Below are 17731 nucleotides of genomic sequence, written 5' to 3'. Positions count from 1 at the left end.
AGCAGTAACCGTCCTCCGTCCCGCTGCTGGGAACCTGGCGCCCCCGCCCCTCGGGACTGGGTTCCCTGTGGCCCCGCGGGCGGACCGGGACGGAGGAAGCCGGGGTCCTCCCCGGAGAGCCGGGGCTTTTCACTCAGAAGGGCTGTTCGCGTCCGACGAGTCCCGGCGTCTGCTCATTAGAGAAGCCACTGCCGGTAACTGCGGCCCCCGGGATCCCAGGCTCTCGCGGGGCTCAGTAATAACAGGAAAGGTGAATAATTGGCAAAAAAGCGTGCGTGCTCCTGTGAGAAAGGAGCCCCCGAAGTCATTCCGTTGCAGTGGTTCATGAGAAAACGACACCAAGCAGCGCTGGCCTGGAGAGGTTACGGGTTCAAAACACAGGAGTGTTGTGCAAACCTGAAGGAGGGCTGAGAACCTGGCTGAGGCCGCACCGGTCAGAGTAAAGTGCTGCTGGTGTCGTGAAGGATGTGTGACCATCGCTCCTCACAGTAAGGGCCAAAGACTTGCCAAGCAGAGCACGCGGTGTGAAGTACACAGCACCTTTGTATAGCGCAGTTTGACCCGAGTATGTGGCGTTTAGAGCAGCTTATACCGTGCTAGAGTTCAGACTTGCAGGAAGAACTGAAAAAAAAAACCTTTTCAGCAGCATTGGGTACTATTCGGTTTCACGGCCATTCAACATCCTTTGTGTTAAGGAGAATTGGTTGGCTGCATCTTGTAAAACTGGTTAGAAAGTTAAAGCGTATTAAGCGCGGTCATTCAATTGGAATATTTTTCTCTCATCTGACCTACAAATACGGAAAGGAAAGGCAAGTCCCCTTACTCCTGAACTCCCTCTCCTGTTGATTTGTTGGTTGTGGGAGTTTCATCAGCGAGGGTGGTGCTCTGCCTGAACAGCTTCAGGCAGGCAAGAGGCAGCCTTGTGAGAGGTTGATCAAATTCTAACCGTCTAAGTTGACTTTGTAGATTCATGATGGATAGCAAGAGATGACAATCACTCATTTTGAACCTGATCAGTGAAGTTAAGCCGAATAGTCCTCATTGCTGGCCACATTCAAATTATGAGGAACAAATTTTTGTTTATTAAGGTGTTTGATAAATCCATTGTACATTTATTTTGTTCTCTCTTCATCCTTTCGGTAGTGCTAAGAAAACAGTAAACATTAATCTTAGAATCACAAAAATCATACTATATTGTGGTACTGAAACAGTGAAAAGGAGAAAGTCCACAGTGTAGAGTTTTTAGAAGGAAAATGCCAGACATCCGTGGGCTTAACAAGGCGAGAATATTGCAAAGGGTCATTGCATGAAAAGAGAAGAAACTAGGTGGGAAGACGTTATGGAAAGATCCCAGGCGTAGCAGATAAGTAAACTCCTAGTAAGGACTCATGGAGGAAGTGAGAGATATGGGCACCTTGACCTGAGGGGAGACGGGAGTTTTCCCACAGGGGCCATTCTCCGGAAGCTTGTGTTCGCTGGCTGTGTGGTGATGAGTGACAAAAAGTCGGACCTGGGGGAGGAGAGGAGCTTAAGTTCGATTAAAACGCATTTTGTTCTAGCTGGCCCTTGGGACAGGCTGTTCAGGGAGTCATTTATGAATTCACAAATGAAGCAAAACTGCAATTAGCATTTTTGTCTCCTGCTGAGAGGTAAACATCCTATTGGATGACGTGCTTGAGGATTTCTTTACTTATAACCATTAAAGAACCAGCAGCTGAGGGCTCAGGTAGACTATAACTTATCAAAAACATCTGTACACAAATATCTTAAACTCACCAACCCATTCAGGAGTTAGCGTTCATAAATCTGTACCACTAGGTGTAGTTTCAAAAGCATTTAAGTCTTGAGTTTCATATACATGGTGGTGAAATCTTCCTAATTTGCCCAGGACAATCTAGATCAATGACATCCAAGTTAAGAGATTAAAGGGTATTTTGTTTGTTATCTGTTATCTCATAGGAAATGATTTTCCCCTTTTCATTGAAGATTCTAGATATACTGACCCAAATGATTGGCTGAAGCGAATTGATCTTTTCCTATTTTAAAAGATAATTTTCCATAAAAGGAAAGGGAGTTAAATCATGATTGTCACACAGATACAAACGAGCACATGGTGAAGATTCTTATGTAACTAATCGGGTAACTGGTAAGATGTTAGGTATCAGTTTAAAAACGGAAAGCACATGCATATTAGATCATTGAATTATCTGCAGGATGCGTCTCCAACTGTCACACACCCATGAATGACCTGAGAATCGCTTTGAAAATAATGTGGGTTCCAATTCAGTAGGTTTAGGGCTGGTACTGAGACTATTTCACTACTCCAGGTCCCAGTTCATGGCCAGCACAGGATCAGAGACAATAAATGATGCCTTTCTGACTGGTAATTAAGGGGCAGGAAGTTCGTCATCCTGGAAGAACAGAGCCCTGTGCCACAGGTGAAGGGAGCAAATCTCAGTTGAAGAAAATAAATGTGAATTGTAGGCTGCATTGCCAGATCACAAACCAAAATGAGCAAAGAAGCAGTTGCTAGGAAAACAATCCAAAGCAGAATTTAAACTTAGAGGGGGAGGAAAGAAAGAAGTAGAAATGAGGACTTTGCACAGGATAACAGAGGAGGGGTGAACAGAGTGTAGTTTTTAGGGGGCAGACGGTGACCACTTCAAAGAGATCAGTGCTTGTGGTTTGTGCCTTGTGAGCTACCCTGGCTGTATCAGCAGTACCTGAGCAGACTGCCTAATCCTGGATCAGAAAGCTAACCTAAATTAAGACTTAAAGTAAAACTCTCTGCACAGATGTCTGCACTTGCACCCTGATCATTTACTCGTGGTGGTACTGGTATGCTGATGAATTTTAATTCATGTGCAACTTATTATTCCAATAGACAGTGTATCTTCTATCAGATAGAACATTTTAGTTTTAAACTTAATAGTTTCTGTAATTTGTTCAGAGGGAACTTAGTTTTCCTTGTCCAAAAGGTAAGAGCAAGTCAGCACCAAAGAAAGCTGTAGTTACTAGAAGATGCAGAAAGTAGTGTCAGATTTAGCAAATAAAAATATAGACTGCCCAATTAAATTGAATTGCAGACAAGTTACTGTTTAGCAATACTTGGGACATAATTAAAATGAGTTACTTGTGTATTATCAGAAATTCAAACTTAGCTGAATATTCAGTATGCAGCAGTAACTGTAGATAATTCCACCCCAATAATGACTTCTGAGAGATAGCTGATTGGGAAAATAGTGCATTTACAGTAATTGTACAGGTAGTTTAATTCCTACAAGTCTTCAAAAATTATAGTAGTACCCCATCAAAAAATAGGATGGGGGCTCCAGCTTAAGGGTAGAGTGCTTGCCTAGTACTCACAAGACCCTAGGTTTAATTCTCTACACCTCAAAAAGAAATATAATAGTTAACAATACTCTTGAGGGCTTGGGTTTGCAAAATAAATTTACTAAATTACAAAATATTTTTCCTATCAAATGTAGACAGGGCAGCCCAAGTTTGAACACTAAGTAATCTGTTTTTGAATAAAAATCACGTTAGTTAGTGGTCACAAACTGCGATAGTTACCTACAAATAGAATCTGTGGCATTAACAAGACACCAACCTTGAAAGTGGCCTGTATGTCTTTCTATAGGCGAATGGTTAAAGAAAATGCAGTATTTGTAATCCGATGGAGTACTACTCTGTAATGAAGGATAAATTTGAATCATTTCTATGAAAATGGATGAACCTTGAGACTTTACTGTTAAGTGAAATAGAAACACAAGTTTAAATATCAGTTTCTCTTCTATGAGAAACCCATAGTATAAGTAATTTGAAGAGCAAAACACAAATAATAGGAAACAGGAAGAGAAATCTTGCAAGTGGGAAAGGGACCAGGAAAGAGATGGTAGGAGGGGGATGTAGAGGCAGGAAAGGGAAAGTAAAAAGGATTAAGATGTGTTATGTGCCTGTACCTTCGTGTGCATGTACCCCACAAGGAAGGTATTCTGTACTGCAAACATACTAGTAGGAACTTTTAAAATAAGATGCTAACCATTAGCAGTTTCCATAATAAGCTCCAGGATGGTTGATCTTTCCTTTATATTGACTATTAAGAAAGGTTATGGGCCAGGCATGGACCACCACGCCTGTAATCCCAGCACTCGGGAGGCTGAGGCTGGAGGATCACTGAGTTTGAGACCAGCTTGGGCTACATGGTGAGTTCCAGGTCAGTCTCAACTACATATAGTCAGACCCTGTCTCAAAAAACAACCAACCAAAAAAATTCACAAGAAAGGTTAGGGTTTGTATCATTTGATTTGTATCATTTTTGCTAAGATATGTTGCCATATAGTTTGCCCTTCTGTAACTTATCTTTGTTTTCTCATTTCCATGCCTTAGTTTATCTTAACTCAGTTGTTCTCTGTAAAGAAAAGATGTAATAGTAGAAGCCATTTTATGAGATTGGGTCATTTGTTAAAGTTTTAAATGACTAAAATAGAATTAAAAGATATATGCACAGTTTCACCTGACTTTATAATTTTTCAGATAAAATATTCAATAACATTTTAACACTTTAATTTGAGGGTTTGTTTAGCTTTCTAAATTGAATATTTTGACTTAAAACTTCAAAGTGTATTTATTTAGCAGGTTTTGTTACAGGAGTCCAGAGTCTTGTCTTTGTAATGGTTTTATTGATTGCTGTGTCTCTCTGTAAAAACCATACACATCAGAAAGTATCCAAGGTGTGTGTGTTTGTGTGTGTATGTGTGTGTGTTTTAATGGAACAAATCTTACATTTACAAAATTAAGAATACTAGATTTCACATTCCCCTTTAACCACCCAGATTTCAATGGTTCACATCATTTTTCATGATAGTTTTCATACCTTGTGTGTGTTGTGCCTTCTCTTTTTTAAAATTACCATGAGAAGTTTCAGACAGGGTGTGTGCAAAACAGTGGGCACTTTGTGTATCTGTCACCCAACCCATTTTCTATAAATCTTCATGGGAAAGGCTTTTCTCCTTAGACCTAAAGCCACATCCCTGTGGATATTATGTTGTGAAATATTTGAGCATGTATTCATATTCCATCCGTAAATCTTATAGACTGTTTTGTGTGTTTATACATTAGGTGTATCTTTATCTTTTGGTAGTTTTTTTTCCACTAATAATTGACTTTAAGATTAACCTGTGTTGATTCCTGTAATTTATTCATGTCAGTTGTTATGTAGGCGTCCCTTATATGGGTTTCTCAGCCTGTTGTACAGTTAGGGTCTCTGTCCTTTTCACCAGCTGAGAGTCCCCGTGTATCACTGTAGTCATCTTGGAGAAACATTTTTCTTCAGCACAGACACCCAGAAGTGCAAGATCCAGGCTGTGTGCACTAATTCAGCTCTGCTAGAAAGGGCTAGAACCAGCCTAAAGCAGTTTCAGCACCTTCCATCCCAGGTATTATGAGGAGAATGGTAAGAATTCCACAACTTAGCCAGCACAGGGATATCAGAAATTGTGATGTAGCAATTGAGAAATAGTATTTAATTTGCATTTCTGAGAAGTATAAAGTCTATTCTGTATATCTATTTATTGGCTTTGTCGTCTTTCTCTGTAAATTTTGTGTTGGAAATTATTTAGTTTTCTATTATTTTTTATAGTTTTCTATTATTGTCATCTCTAATCAACTTTTAGAAACCAAGAGTTTTTCAAATATTTGGCAACATGATCTAATAGTGCCTTTTAGGTGTGTTTTCCCTCCTTTAATTTCACACCATTGTGGACCATTGGCACATAATCAAATATGTCAGGCTTTTCCTTTGACATATGCTTTCTTGTTTGAAAAAATTTCCTAACTACTGTGTCAGTAATCTTCTGTCCTCATGTAAACAATTTTATAGTTCTCTTCAGATATAGTTTTTTAGGTCATCTGTAGTTGATTTTTATTTGTGTAGAAGAAACCTAATTCTTTTTCCATAGAATGAGCTGATGAAAATCCTTTCCAGTTAATATCCAGTGACTACAGTGTCATGTGTCATACCCAACTCCTCATCTATTCATTGATCCATTTGTGTATACTATCACATTATAACTTAACAGTCAGTAGCTTTATTTTCCTACAAGATTTTCTGTAATCTTTACTCTTTCATATAGACTTCCTAACGTCCAGTGGTGCGGTGGGTAGAATATTTGATGGAATTTTGATTGAGATAGGGTTGAATAGATGAATTCCTGGACAATTAACATATTTACTATAGTCGGTCTTCCCACAATGCCTAGCTTCATTTATTTATGGTCTATTTTGTCTTTCATACTTTCCTCCATGAATGTCTTGCATACCTTTTGTAAGATACATTATACAAGGTCTGAGTTTTAGTTTCCAGCATCCCTGCTAAATTCTCTTAGGTAGTTGTAGTCTGTTGAACCTCTTGTTGCTCTCATGTATTTATATCATCTTCATATATTTCTTCTATTTCAAACCTATGCCTTTTAAGGTAATCTTAAATAAAAGCTGTAATAAGTGTTCTGGTATAGTTTTGATTTTACAAAGAGTACTTCTAATATTTGATGAATGAATGTAATATTGTTTAGCCAGGCATGGCAGTGCATGGAGACTGAGGCTGGGTGATCTCAGATTCCAGCCAACTTAGTAAGACCTAGTTTTAAAAAATAAAAAGGGCTGGGGATGTAGCTTAGTGATAGAGCACCCCGGTTCCACCCTCAACACCACGAATAAATAAATTTTGTTAATTGTAGAGTTTTGTTAAAAACTTTATATTCCTTTTCTGAAAATTTTCTTCTTAAGCAAATGTTAAGTTTTATCAAATGCTTTTTTTTGTTTTCCAGATAAAGGTGTTTACAGCACACATCGACCTTTAACACTTTCCCTCGCTTGATCAGCACGTGACGCACTAAGGTGAGACCTCCAGGCAGAAGAGCACAGGGAGAATTTACTTGTCTCCAGAATGATGGATCCGTGCTCAGTTGGGGTACAGCTCCGCACCACTAATGAGTGCCACAAAACCTACTACACTCGGCACACGGGCTTCAAGACTCTGCAGGAGTTGTCATCCAATGATATGCTTTTACTTCAGCTCCGCACTGGGATGACGCTGTCTGGGAACAATACCATTTGCTTCCATCATGTGAAAATTTACATTGACAGGTTTGAGGATTTGCAGAAGTCATGCTGTGACCCATTTAACATCCACAAAAAGCTAGCCAAAAAGAATCTGCATGTCATTGATTTGGATGATGCCACTTTTCTGAGTGCGAAATTTGGGAGGCAGCTGGTACCTGGTTGGAAGCTTTGTCCAAAGTGTACACAGATCATCAATGGAAGTGTGGATGTGGATTCTGAGGACCGCCAGAGAAGAAAACCTGAATCCGATGTATGTGTGGTACTCATTTTTTCTACCAGATGACTCCTGCAGTGTGGAAGTTACCTACTTTTGCCTCCCCACGTAACAAATGCTTAAGCACAAAATTTTGTTTTACTAAAACCTTTTAAAAAGTATTTTAATACAATTTCAGAATTTGAAACCTTTTTCTTTCTCCTCTCTGAAAGTGTCCAGAATTGTTCCCACAATCCTGGGCAATGCAGCCTTAGGCTTATAATTTCTCTGCCTCTCTCCCTCAGGGACAGCAGCTGGGACAGGTTACGACATACTAGTTCTCTGCTGCTCCTCCTGGGCCATGGACTAAGATGCAAATGATGAAATGCTTTCAATAAATTAACCTGTATATTTGGAATGTAGTCCAAAGTGATGTAAATTTTCCTGCACTTGGGCTCTGAAATCTTTTTTAAGAGAGTGAGAGTGTCTTCCCCCCAGCTAAGCAATAATCTGGGTTAACAGTAATGTTTACTTATTGTCTAATACCAAGGTTTGAATTACCCATTTGCTTACCTTTCTGCAGGGAAGAACTGCTAAAGCTTTGCGGTCTCTCCAGTTTACAAACCCGGGAAAGCAAACCGAATTTGCTCCAGAAACTGGTAAAAGGGAAAAGAGAAGGCTCACGAAAAACGCTCCCGGTGGTTCAGACAGGTTGGTGTGTGCTGACTGGCCCTTCATAGCCACCTTGTCCTTTATTTGTCTTTAAGCTTTGAGTTTTCCGTGTACACATTTTAACCTGGATAATAGAGAATTAGTAAAAAACCTCCAATGGCCTGTCTTGGTTTTATTCCTATAAAATTAAAGCATCTATTTTAATTCAAGGTTTGTTTATAAGGAGGTAGCAATAAAGTGGGCAATATGTAACAAAACATATACCTGAGAATTAAGATAGTGCATCACCACTGATTGTCAAGATGAGCACTATCGGTAGGCATCTGGTGCCAACAGGTGATTGCAGTATAGAAACTCAAGATTGGCTTTTATTTTTGCATATGGGAAGCAAGCAGTTCTGTTACTATCAGCAGAAATGAATGAAAGAACTAAATTGTTTAAAATACGACTATAAGTTGAACATTTCTAAAATATAAATTGCAAACAAATGGTAGTAGTATAACATTCAGAATTATTTTGAAGTGCAGGTTGCATTTGTCTACATAACATTTATTCCATCTGTTAAAATTTTCCATAAAGTGACATATATATTTTAGGCCAGATTTACTAGAGGCCTGTAGAGTAAGAAATAAGTTAATTACGTTATAAAAATGTGTAAGATGATACACTGTGATCAATATAAAAACCTTAATGTCCACAGAGCAGCGATGAGGTTGATAGCCAGTAAAATGAGCTACTATTAACTATTCTTTTTGTTTATAGTAAAGGAAAAATCATTTTAACAGAAATTTTAACAGCTTATTCTGGGGGAAAGTTCTCACCCAGTTTTTGTTGAGTTGACACTTGAGAGAGGCAGTCAGGCTGTTTGGATTTCTCTCCACTCGTGCAGTTAGGTCACCCCTTCATGTGAAGTGCGTTCATCAGCTGTGCAGGAGGCCGTGTGCCTGGAAGACTATGTACTCCGTAGTGGGCGAGCATCCTAGTCCAAGTGTTACCTCCTCCAGTGTTTTTCATTGACCTTCATTTCAGTGTGTGCTGAGGTGATACGGATTGCGGTTCTCTTACAGACAAGTCATACCAGCCAAGAGCAAGGTCTACGACAGCCAGGGTCTGCTCATCTTCAGCGGGATGGACCTCTGCGACTGCCTGGATGAGGACTGCCTGGGATGTTTCTACGCTTGCCCTGCCTGCGGGTCTACCAAGTGTGGAGCCGAGTGCCGCTGCGATCGGAAGTGGCTCTACGAGCAAATTGAAATCGAAGGAGGAGAAATCATTCATAATAAACATGCTGGATAACTCATGCTACCGACTATCGGGTTTTTAAAGGTCCTCTGTTTCCAAAATTCTGTTGCTCTTAAGATACACTTTAAGCTTGATAGTTGAATAATAAAGGTTTGAAATCCACCTCAGTGTTACTCAAGGTTTGTTTATAAGAAGGTAGCAGTAAAGTGGGCAATATGTAACAGAAACGTACACCTGAGGATGAAGGTAATGCACATGTTGACAGTCAGTGGTGATGCATTATCACTGTATTTTGGCTGTTCTAAGATTCATTTGATATAAATTTAGGTGGGTGGTTTCTCCTATGTAGTCAGTGTAAACTAGGAGGGAGCAGGTAGACCTCACCTTGCACCGTCCCCAGGGCACAAGGTTCAGTGACCATGTTTAGCTAGATAACACCAGCCTCCTGACAGCAAGATTTCGATTTCAGGTACCACAGCATGTTGTCAGGTGTTAGCTGCATGAAGTTCTGGTTTACAGGTCCACAGGTCACCTCAATCGAGAACACGTTTGCTTTACCGTAATGGACCAATTGTATTAGATAGTGTCAAATTCAGTGACTGGTCCCTGTGTCTGTTACTTTAGTTCACTCACAGCAAAGCATTCATGAAGTTGTGTTGGCTCTTTGTGACCTATGTGATGTTTTACAAAAGTGAATACGCGAAAGAATTGGCCAACAAAGAGGGAAGTGAAGTTTGAATGAGTTGTAAAGGGTTGTAGAAAAAATCGCCAATCACAGAAGCACTGGTGACTTACTTTTCCTGAGTTTACAGATACACATCCAGAGGAGTTTCGTGAAGGGAAACTCCTGAAATAAATGCGGAGTAGTTGTGCTGGAGATGGCTTTGTCTCAGAAATTGTCACAAAGAGCTTTGCAGTGAGAGCACTTCCTGTGAAAGCAGAAAAACAGCACACAGCACTGACAGCACAAACAATAAAATGGTGGGAGCAGATCCGAACTTCAAAGGAGTAGAACAGGCTACTGTGCTGCAGGAAAGATGCCTACTGAGCTTCGCGAGTTACCAGAGTACACGGCCCTGGGGAGCACAGAAAGTTAAGACTCTCAAAATAGGAAAAAAAAAAATGCTGGAGCTGTAACTCAGTATAATCCCCAGTGCTAACAGCAAAACACTGCAATTCTCAACATTTAACTTCCATTTTTTTTCTACATTTATAATTAATGAATTTTTAATACTTTGAAAGATTGTTAAATGGTACAGGGCGATCCTAATTTTCCTCATTGATTTTCACGGCCATTTAATGGTCCCACACTGCCATACGAATGAGGTCTCCAAGTAGCCGAGAAGAAATTTTCAGGGAAAATTGATTTGCATACAGCTGACTGGTTGCGTGTTAAACTATTTTGGAAATATGTGCCCAAGCGCTAAAATAGATTGTCTTCTTTTGACTTCAAATAAAATGTTTTAGTACTTTAAGCCTTTCGTTGTTTATATATGCATTATTTGTGAAAATTTATTACAAAAAAATATAATGCACAGATAAGTACCTAAACACATTTTATCTGTGATACTAACACGGTATGGGGGATTAACTAGATTAAGAAGTCTCAAAATGTTCCCTAAGGGGTGATAATGAGAAGGTGGTGGAGAAACACTGGTTAAGGTAGAAATGGGTAAACGTGGAAATGGACCTTGGTGAAGGGGCAAAGCCCTCCCACCGTGCTTCCTGTTATCAAGTCCTCTTCCTGCTGTGCCATTCGATCCAAAAACTCATCGCCTTGTGTCGCGAGCCGGCGCTGCAGAGCACTGTCCAGCAGTGTCTCAAACCTGAAAGAGCAGCGGGGTGGAGATGGGGCAGAGAGAAAGGAAGGACGCCAAGACGAGTCTGATCAAGGCGACGTTTATTGCAGACAGGCATCAGCCTTTAAAAGGAAAAGGCCGAACTATTATGGGCTAGGATTACCATAGTAACCTCAACACACGCTCCACGGGAACGAGGGTTCACACGGGAAAGAGAAAGCAGGCTCAAGAAAAACAAATTAACAACACTTGCAACTAATAATCATGATTCCCAAATAGGTGGAGGAACTTAACAAAATGGAGTTACAACACCTGACTCCTACAGATAACGTCAGATCTTTAACAGGAAGCATTTGACTCCTACAGATCTTTTGCTGTCCGAGTTTCTCCCGTGCAGGGTCAAAAACAAGTTTAACACATGCAGTCCTTAAAAAGGAACAAATGTTATCTTTCAAAAAGCCAGTGGGCCATGGCTGGCGTCCCACAACCTTGGACATTGTAAGCTTTGGTTTTCTCTAAAATAGTACCTTAGTTGATCACCGGGACTTTTAGCAGTTTTATAGTCATTGAATCAGCTTTGTATTTTCAGTATTGGGGATTTATGGCGAGCCATTATGGTGAGCCTTGACACAGGCCTAGCCATGATTGAATTTTGAGTCACCTCGCTGCCATGGATGTGCTCTCGCCCATAGCCACGGGCGAGTTCAGCTGGTAGCAGATGTAACCCATAATGGTTGTTATTGTTTCCCTCTGGAATGTGTGGGGCGGTACTCTCGCTCCCGTGCAGCCCTCGCTCCCATGCAGCCGGAGAGCATAAAAGGAAGAGGTTCTGTAATAAAAAAGAAAAGCAACCAAGCAAGGAACATGAGAAGAAAGGTGCCTCCCGTCTCTCTGTCCTCATCCTTTCAGGTTTAGGACCTGCTGGCAGGATCCTGACGTCGCGGCTCGCTACAAGTGGCGCCCGAACGGGGACCTGAAAGTAGATGAGGATATGTAATCCCGGACCCAGGTAGAAGGCAGCGACAGTGCTCCGGAGTAGAACCCCGGACCCAGGTCGAAGGTAGCGACGGTGCTCCGGAGGAAGGTAAAAAGAAAGTAAGAAAAAATAAAAAGGTAAAAAGAAAAAGTGAAAGTGATAGAAGGTAGAGAGTGTCAAGTCCATTAGGGAAGAAAAAAGAAAAAAAAAGAAAGAAAAAAAATGGGACAATCAGAATCCAGAAATTATCTAGCAAATTCAATTCAGAGCCTATTGAAGGCACAAGGAGTAACAGTTGAGAGGGTACGATTAGAGGCCTTTGTTAAGATTCTGGACACAATTTGTCCATGGCTATGTGATAAGGCAGAAATAAACGCTGAAGTATGGGAAACAGTTGGAAACCAGTTGAATGAAGCCCTTCTGGCCAAGCCTAATCGTTTTCCAGAAGGTGCTCCTTTTTATTGGGCTTTGTTAAACGCAGCTCTCAGGACTCCAACAAAAAAGGAAATCTTGGAAGCCTTAGACGAGGTGCATAAAGGGTTGAGGACCAAAGACAATCTTCCGGTGTTACTTCATGGGATGGCATGGGACGTCATTACAGACTCTGTTAATCCCTTAAAGATAAAGATTGTGAAGGCTCCTCGTAAGAGCTAATTCTTCCTGCTTTTCCATCTTATGTGCTTGCATCCACAAATAGAAGGTTAATAGTAAATGAGACAGAAAAATATTAGGAAAGCTATAAGTAAGAGTTATGCTTTTGCATCTTGTTAAAAACAGGTAAAGAAAGATATACAAGACTAGAAGGCCTAAGTATATAGAGAAGGTGTATGGAAATCATATAAAAAGGTTTACATTTACAGTCAAGAAGAGCTTTCATTCATTTAATCCTTATTCTACAAGAGATCTCTGTTAATTTTGATCTGCAAAAATTCTGACTAGTCATAACAAAAATTTTATAATTCAATTGGCCAAAACCATCTGAGTGCACTAGTTAAAATTGTCTTATATGTTTGTCTGTCTTAAATGTTCAAAGATGTTTGTATGTTTTTTATCAGAATGACGTCAAATGCAAGTAGATTGTTGATTTTTAAAAAGATATATCTTGTTAAATATATTGTTAAAAATGTTTAATTGGCTATTATCAAAGGTCTGAATTATAAATATGTTATTGTAATATGTTTCTGATGGTTATTTTCTGTTAAAAAAAAAAGGAAGATCCTATTGATACAAAGCCACATTACAGGATATAAGAATTCAAATAATTATAATAATTATTGCTACTTTTCTGGTATACAAAAAAGTATTCATATTGTTTGACCATGCAGGTTTTCCAGCATATTGTTTATGAGAATAACCTTTTGGTCCAAGTATTCTCCCTTCTTTTCTGCCCCACCTACTTATGGTTACAGGTATATTTATAGATCCACTACTATCCCTGAACAGCTTGAAGCTGGGTTTCCACTGAGGAGACCGGATTGGGACCCCAACATTGAAGCAGCAGAGAGAACTCCAGGATGTGTCTTGGTGCACAAGTGGAGACTTTATTGTCCAGAACAAGGATTCATTGGAACTGGTTTGGCTATATTTCAGCAACAAATGGACTTATTAAACAAAGAAGTTGAAGGATTATGGTTGCATACTCGATTGGACTGATTCCAGATTTCAACAGCTCTACTCTCTTTCCTGTCAAAAACCATTCTGAAGAAGTCCGACGACTTTCTTCATTGTTGCGAGGGTCTTGGAATCGGACATTTCTAAATGCAACTAATCAGTTGTCATTGGACATTGAGGTCTTGTCTGGTGTTCATGCCAATTCTATCCGGCTTGATTTAGATTTTGCTACAGAAGTTTGGGAAAATTTGAAAAAGATGTTTTCACCTTTTTGGATTGTTATATGGCTTATTGTTATTGCTATTATGATTGGTTTGTGTATTTTTGGTTACTGCTCATATCGATGCTGGAAGTGTTCTCAGTTTAAATACGAGCGTTTAGCCATGGCTGTACAGGCTTCTTTCAATGATGATACAACGTGCGTAGCCATTTACTTGACTCAGGCTCGGCGTGCTTAGATCCCCCGCCTTGGGATACTCAGTGACTGGTAAGGACGGAAGCTTCTGTCTACCAACCTAAGACAGGTCTTATTGGGACATAAGCCCTGCGACTGATGACGGGTAAGGAGATGGAAGACTTCTGCCGCCTAAGACAGAGGGCCATTGGCTGATTGCTAGCATTCTTCGTGCTATCAAAGAGAGATGGGGGAATTATGGCGAGCCATTATGGTGAGCCTTGACACAGGCCTAGCCATGATTGAACTTTGAGTCACCTCGCTGGCACGGATGTGCTCTCGCCCATAGCCACGGGCGAGTTCAGCTGGTAGCAGATGTAACCCATAATGGTTGTTATTGTTTCCCTCTGGAATGTGTGGGCGGTACTCTCGCTCCCGTGCAGCCCTCGCTCCCATGCAGCCCTCGCTCCCATGCAGCTGGAGAGTATAAAAGGAAGAGGTTCTGTAATAAAAAAAGAAAAGCAAGCAAGCAAGGAACAGGAGAAGAAAGGTGCCTCCCGTCTCTGTCCTCGTCCTTTCAGGTTTAGGAGCTGCTGGCAGGATCCTGACGTCGCGGCTCGCGACAGGGATTGAGCCCAGAACCGTCACTCTGAGTAATATCCCTAACCCTTTTTTAACTTTTTAAGACAGTCGAAGTCCCTATGTTGCTCAGGCTGGATTTGAACTTCTGATTGACCCCCTTGCCCCAGCCCCCCAGAGTGCTGGCGATGCAGGCGTGCCCTGTCCCGCCACACCCAGCTTATTGAGCCAGTAGAGGCAGTTTGGGTTGAACAGCAGAAATTCCTTTTTCTACTTTTGTTTTTGCGTCGTCTCTTTAAGCTCTGGTTTTACTATGATGGAATGGCACTTTTAACTTTGGGATTGGTAACGGGTTAGACCTAGTGTCCTGTGTTCTGAGGTGCGGATTTTGGAAACTCATTGGATCCCCCACGCATTACGTTTATCACTGAATGAGTCCGCGGTGAGTTAATACTGAGTGGACCACTAGGATGCGGGGTCTGGGCTGATCTAAAGAGGCAGGTCTCTGGGACATCACTGGGAGACTATTCTTGTCCCCAGCTCCTCTGTCCTCTCTGAGCTACCTGGCTGCCATGGGCCGAACACTTTTACATGCTGTTCTGCCTTGGAGTTAGCCAAGTACGGGCTGAAACCATGAGTAAAAATTTTTTCTTGAAGCTCTGGGTGCCAGGCATTTTAATCCCAGCAATGGGAGAGCAGGAATTTTTCATTAATCTTATCAGAAGATCAATTCCTTAATCATGTTTCAAATGAACACTGACTAAAAAGGGTATTTTAACTTTATGTACTTAAACAGATGTAGATTGCTTACTCTTTGCATAAATTAAGGAGCTATTTGTTTTTAAAGGGGTGCAAACCAATTTTATCTAAACTAGGATTATTAGATTTTAGTCTTTACTTTTAAGTATAAATTAGTACTGTATTTTGCTTAGGCTCTTCAGAGGAATAAATTAGCATGCTGGACTTTCTTGTGGTTAAAATAGGTATGTACCTCTGATAGAATAAATGACTTAACTACTGTATCTCAGCATTCCTTAGAGCAGATGTGTTGTTTTAAAGACAAAAATTTCATGAACAATTTTGCTAGTATTTGTTCTTTGTACACATTCTATTTAAATTACAAAAATAGAGAATACAGTGAAATGTGGATCCTTTTCGTATTTTACATAAATAGTCACAGTGGCTAAATTATTTTAGAATTGTTTTCATCTAAAAAGCAGAGAAAAGTTAAACAAACACTTTTGCTCTGTGCAGGTCCCAGGAGAGAAGTTAATTTGAGACCACGAACATCAGACTTCCCTGTGCTGGCCACAAACATAAGGTGAAAAAGTACAGGCGTACACTGAACAGAATAAATGTTACCTCATTTGATCTTACTCCTATTTTTTAAAATAGTGTCTAAGAAAATAGCTGTTTAGGTTTAGAGTATATCATACATCCAGTTCTTCTGTTTTTAAAATATTATGTCTAGTTCCATATATGTAACAAGCTGCTCTACACCCCGACAGCCTTTCTAGAACTGTGCTACTGGCCTGCAGTCCAGCGAATGATTTTAGCAAATTTTGAAATATGCCTATGTCTCATCTACGCACAGAGATTGGCTGATAAAGTGCAAACGTAGCCAGTTGAAGCATCATCCTGGGCCCGCAGAGCTCAGAGGCTCGTGTGGGAAGTGCGCCCCGAGGATGCCCCACGCTCCCACAAGGGCTCCTCGGCAGGCCTCGGCACACCTGAGCCCCGGGATGCAGAAAACTACAAAGCACTTGATTTTGAAGAGTGGAGACGGCTGCCTGAAACGTACTTTGGTTCGCTTCTGTTTTGCGACCAAACATCAGTTCCGTCCTTGCGAAAGCTCTGGTTGCCCTGAAAACTCAGGCCCCATTGTGGGGTGTGTGACTGAGTACTGGGGTCCGACAGCACAACCCTCCCACCTCCACTGTCATGGAGCCGCGGACAGCTCCGGTCAGGAGAGGTCCCTCTCACACCGCCACCCTGCCAGGGACACCTGAGAATTCCGGTCCAGACTGATACCTCAGTGTCTGCTGACACCTGCTGGTGTCTCCGTGAACATAAACTCTGTCCTTACTGCTCTGGGTTAGCCTTCTCCTGGCTAAGTTAAACTGGGAACGCCTGATACCCTGCTGGAGCATTAAAAACAATTCCTCAAAGTAAAATAACTTCCCTGTAGCATTCTTAAGTGCTGTCCAGCAGCTGTCTACTGTAGTGGATTTTATTTTTTAAAACTATAAGTGAGGTCACATAAATATACATGAGCAATTCTGGTTGAACTATTTTTAAACTAGAGCTACTTTGGGGAAATAACGCTTCTTTTTCTGTGCATGTATGGTACCAGGGATTAAGCCCAAATCCTTCACGCTAAGCTACAACCCTAGGCCTTTTTTACATCATTTTGAGAAGGATCTCACTATGTCACTAAGTTGCCTAGGCTGTGTTTGAACTTGCTGTCCTCCTGCCTCAGCCTCCCAGAGTGCTGGAAATGCAGGCGTGTGCCCTGATGTTCAACACTCTTATTCGTTTCGTTTCTTTTCTTTGTTTTTGTTTTTTTTTAGAAATATCAAACACCATTGAACACTAACCTTGAAAGTGTAACAGCCTTTTCTACAGCATTATGCCTCAAGTTGGTTATGCACTGGGATCTATTTGGAAACAGCTGGACAACTTGATAAACAATCCTCAGCCCATTCCCTATTTTTAGAAATAGAAAAATTAATTCAAAATCGAAAACAACCATTTTTTATTGGACATATTCGAGCACATTCCGGACTTCCTGGTCCTCTATCTTCAGGTAATCAATTGGCCGATCTTGCCACTAAGGGTATGATAGATTACTATTCTGTCAATTTAGTCAGTGACTCCATCCATCAAGCAAAAAGTTTTCATCGGCTGCATCACGTTAATGCCAACACTCTTTCAAAAATGTTTTCTATAACCAGAGAACAGGCTAGAGAGATTGTTAAAATTGTCATTCTTGTGCTCCATTGCTCCCTGTTCCTCATCTTGGAGTTAATCCAAGAGGGATCACCCCAAATCAGATATGGCAAATGGATGTAAGCCATTTCCCAGAGTTTGGAAAATTGCAATATGTTCATGTCATTATTGATACATTTTCTGGTTCTTGTTGC

The 17731-nt window shown here is 40.7% G+C and overlaps 1 protein-coding gene across 3 annotated transcripts; it reads left to right on the top strand.

The window, feature by feature from the left end:
- The first annotated feature begins 6 nt into the window (after window positions 1–6).
- On the top strand, window positions 7–10661 carry Arl14ep (ADP ribosylation factor like GTPase 14 effector protein). Of its 3 annotated transcripts, none has more exons than XM_010640431.2 (4): window positions 7–194; window positions 6828–7372; window positions 7899–8026; window positions 9055–10661. In XM_010640431.2, exons 2-4 carry the CDS (start codon window positions 6947–6949, stop codon window positions 9281–9283), a joined length of 783 nt encoding a protein of 260 aa, XP_010638733.1. In that variant the 5' UTR covers window positions 7–194; window positions 6828–6946; the 3' UTR covers window positions 9284–10661. The 3 variants fall into 3 exon arrangements, with proteins under 3 accessions (XP_010638733.1, XP_010638731.1, XP_010638732.1); XM_010640429.2 differs by having other exon boundaries at window positions 7–250; XM_010640430.3 differs by lacking the exon at window positions 7–194 and adding an exon at window positions 263–488.
- Window positions 10662–17731: the final 7070 nt, after the last annotated feature.

Source organism: Fukomys damarensis, unplaced genomic scaffold (genome assembly GCF_012274545.1).
Source record: "Fukomys damarensis isolate Sample0158 unplaced genomic scaffold, DMR_v1.0_HiC HiC_scaffold_16, whole genome shotgun sequence".
Lineage (NCBI taxonomy): Eukaryota > Metazoa > Chordata > Mammalia > Rodentia > Bathyergidae > Fukomys > Fukomys damarensis.
The sequence above is the reverse complement of the archived record's forward strand: the minus strand, read 5'-3'. Positions and strand labels throughout refer to the sequence as shown.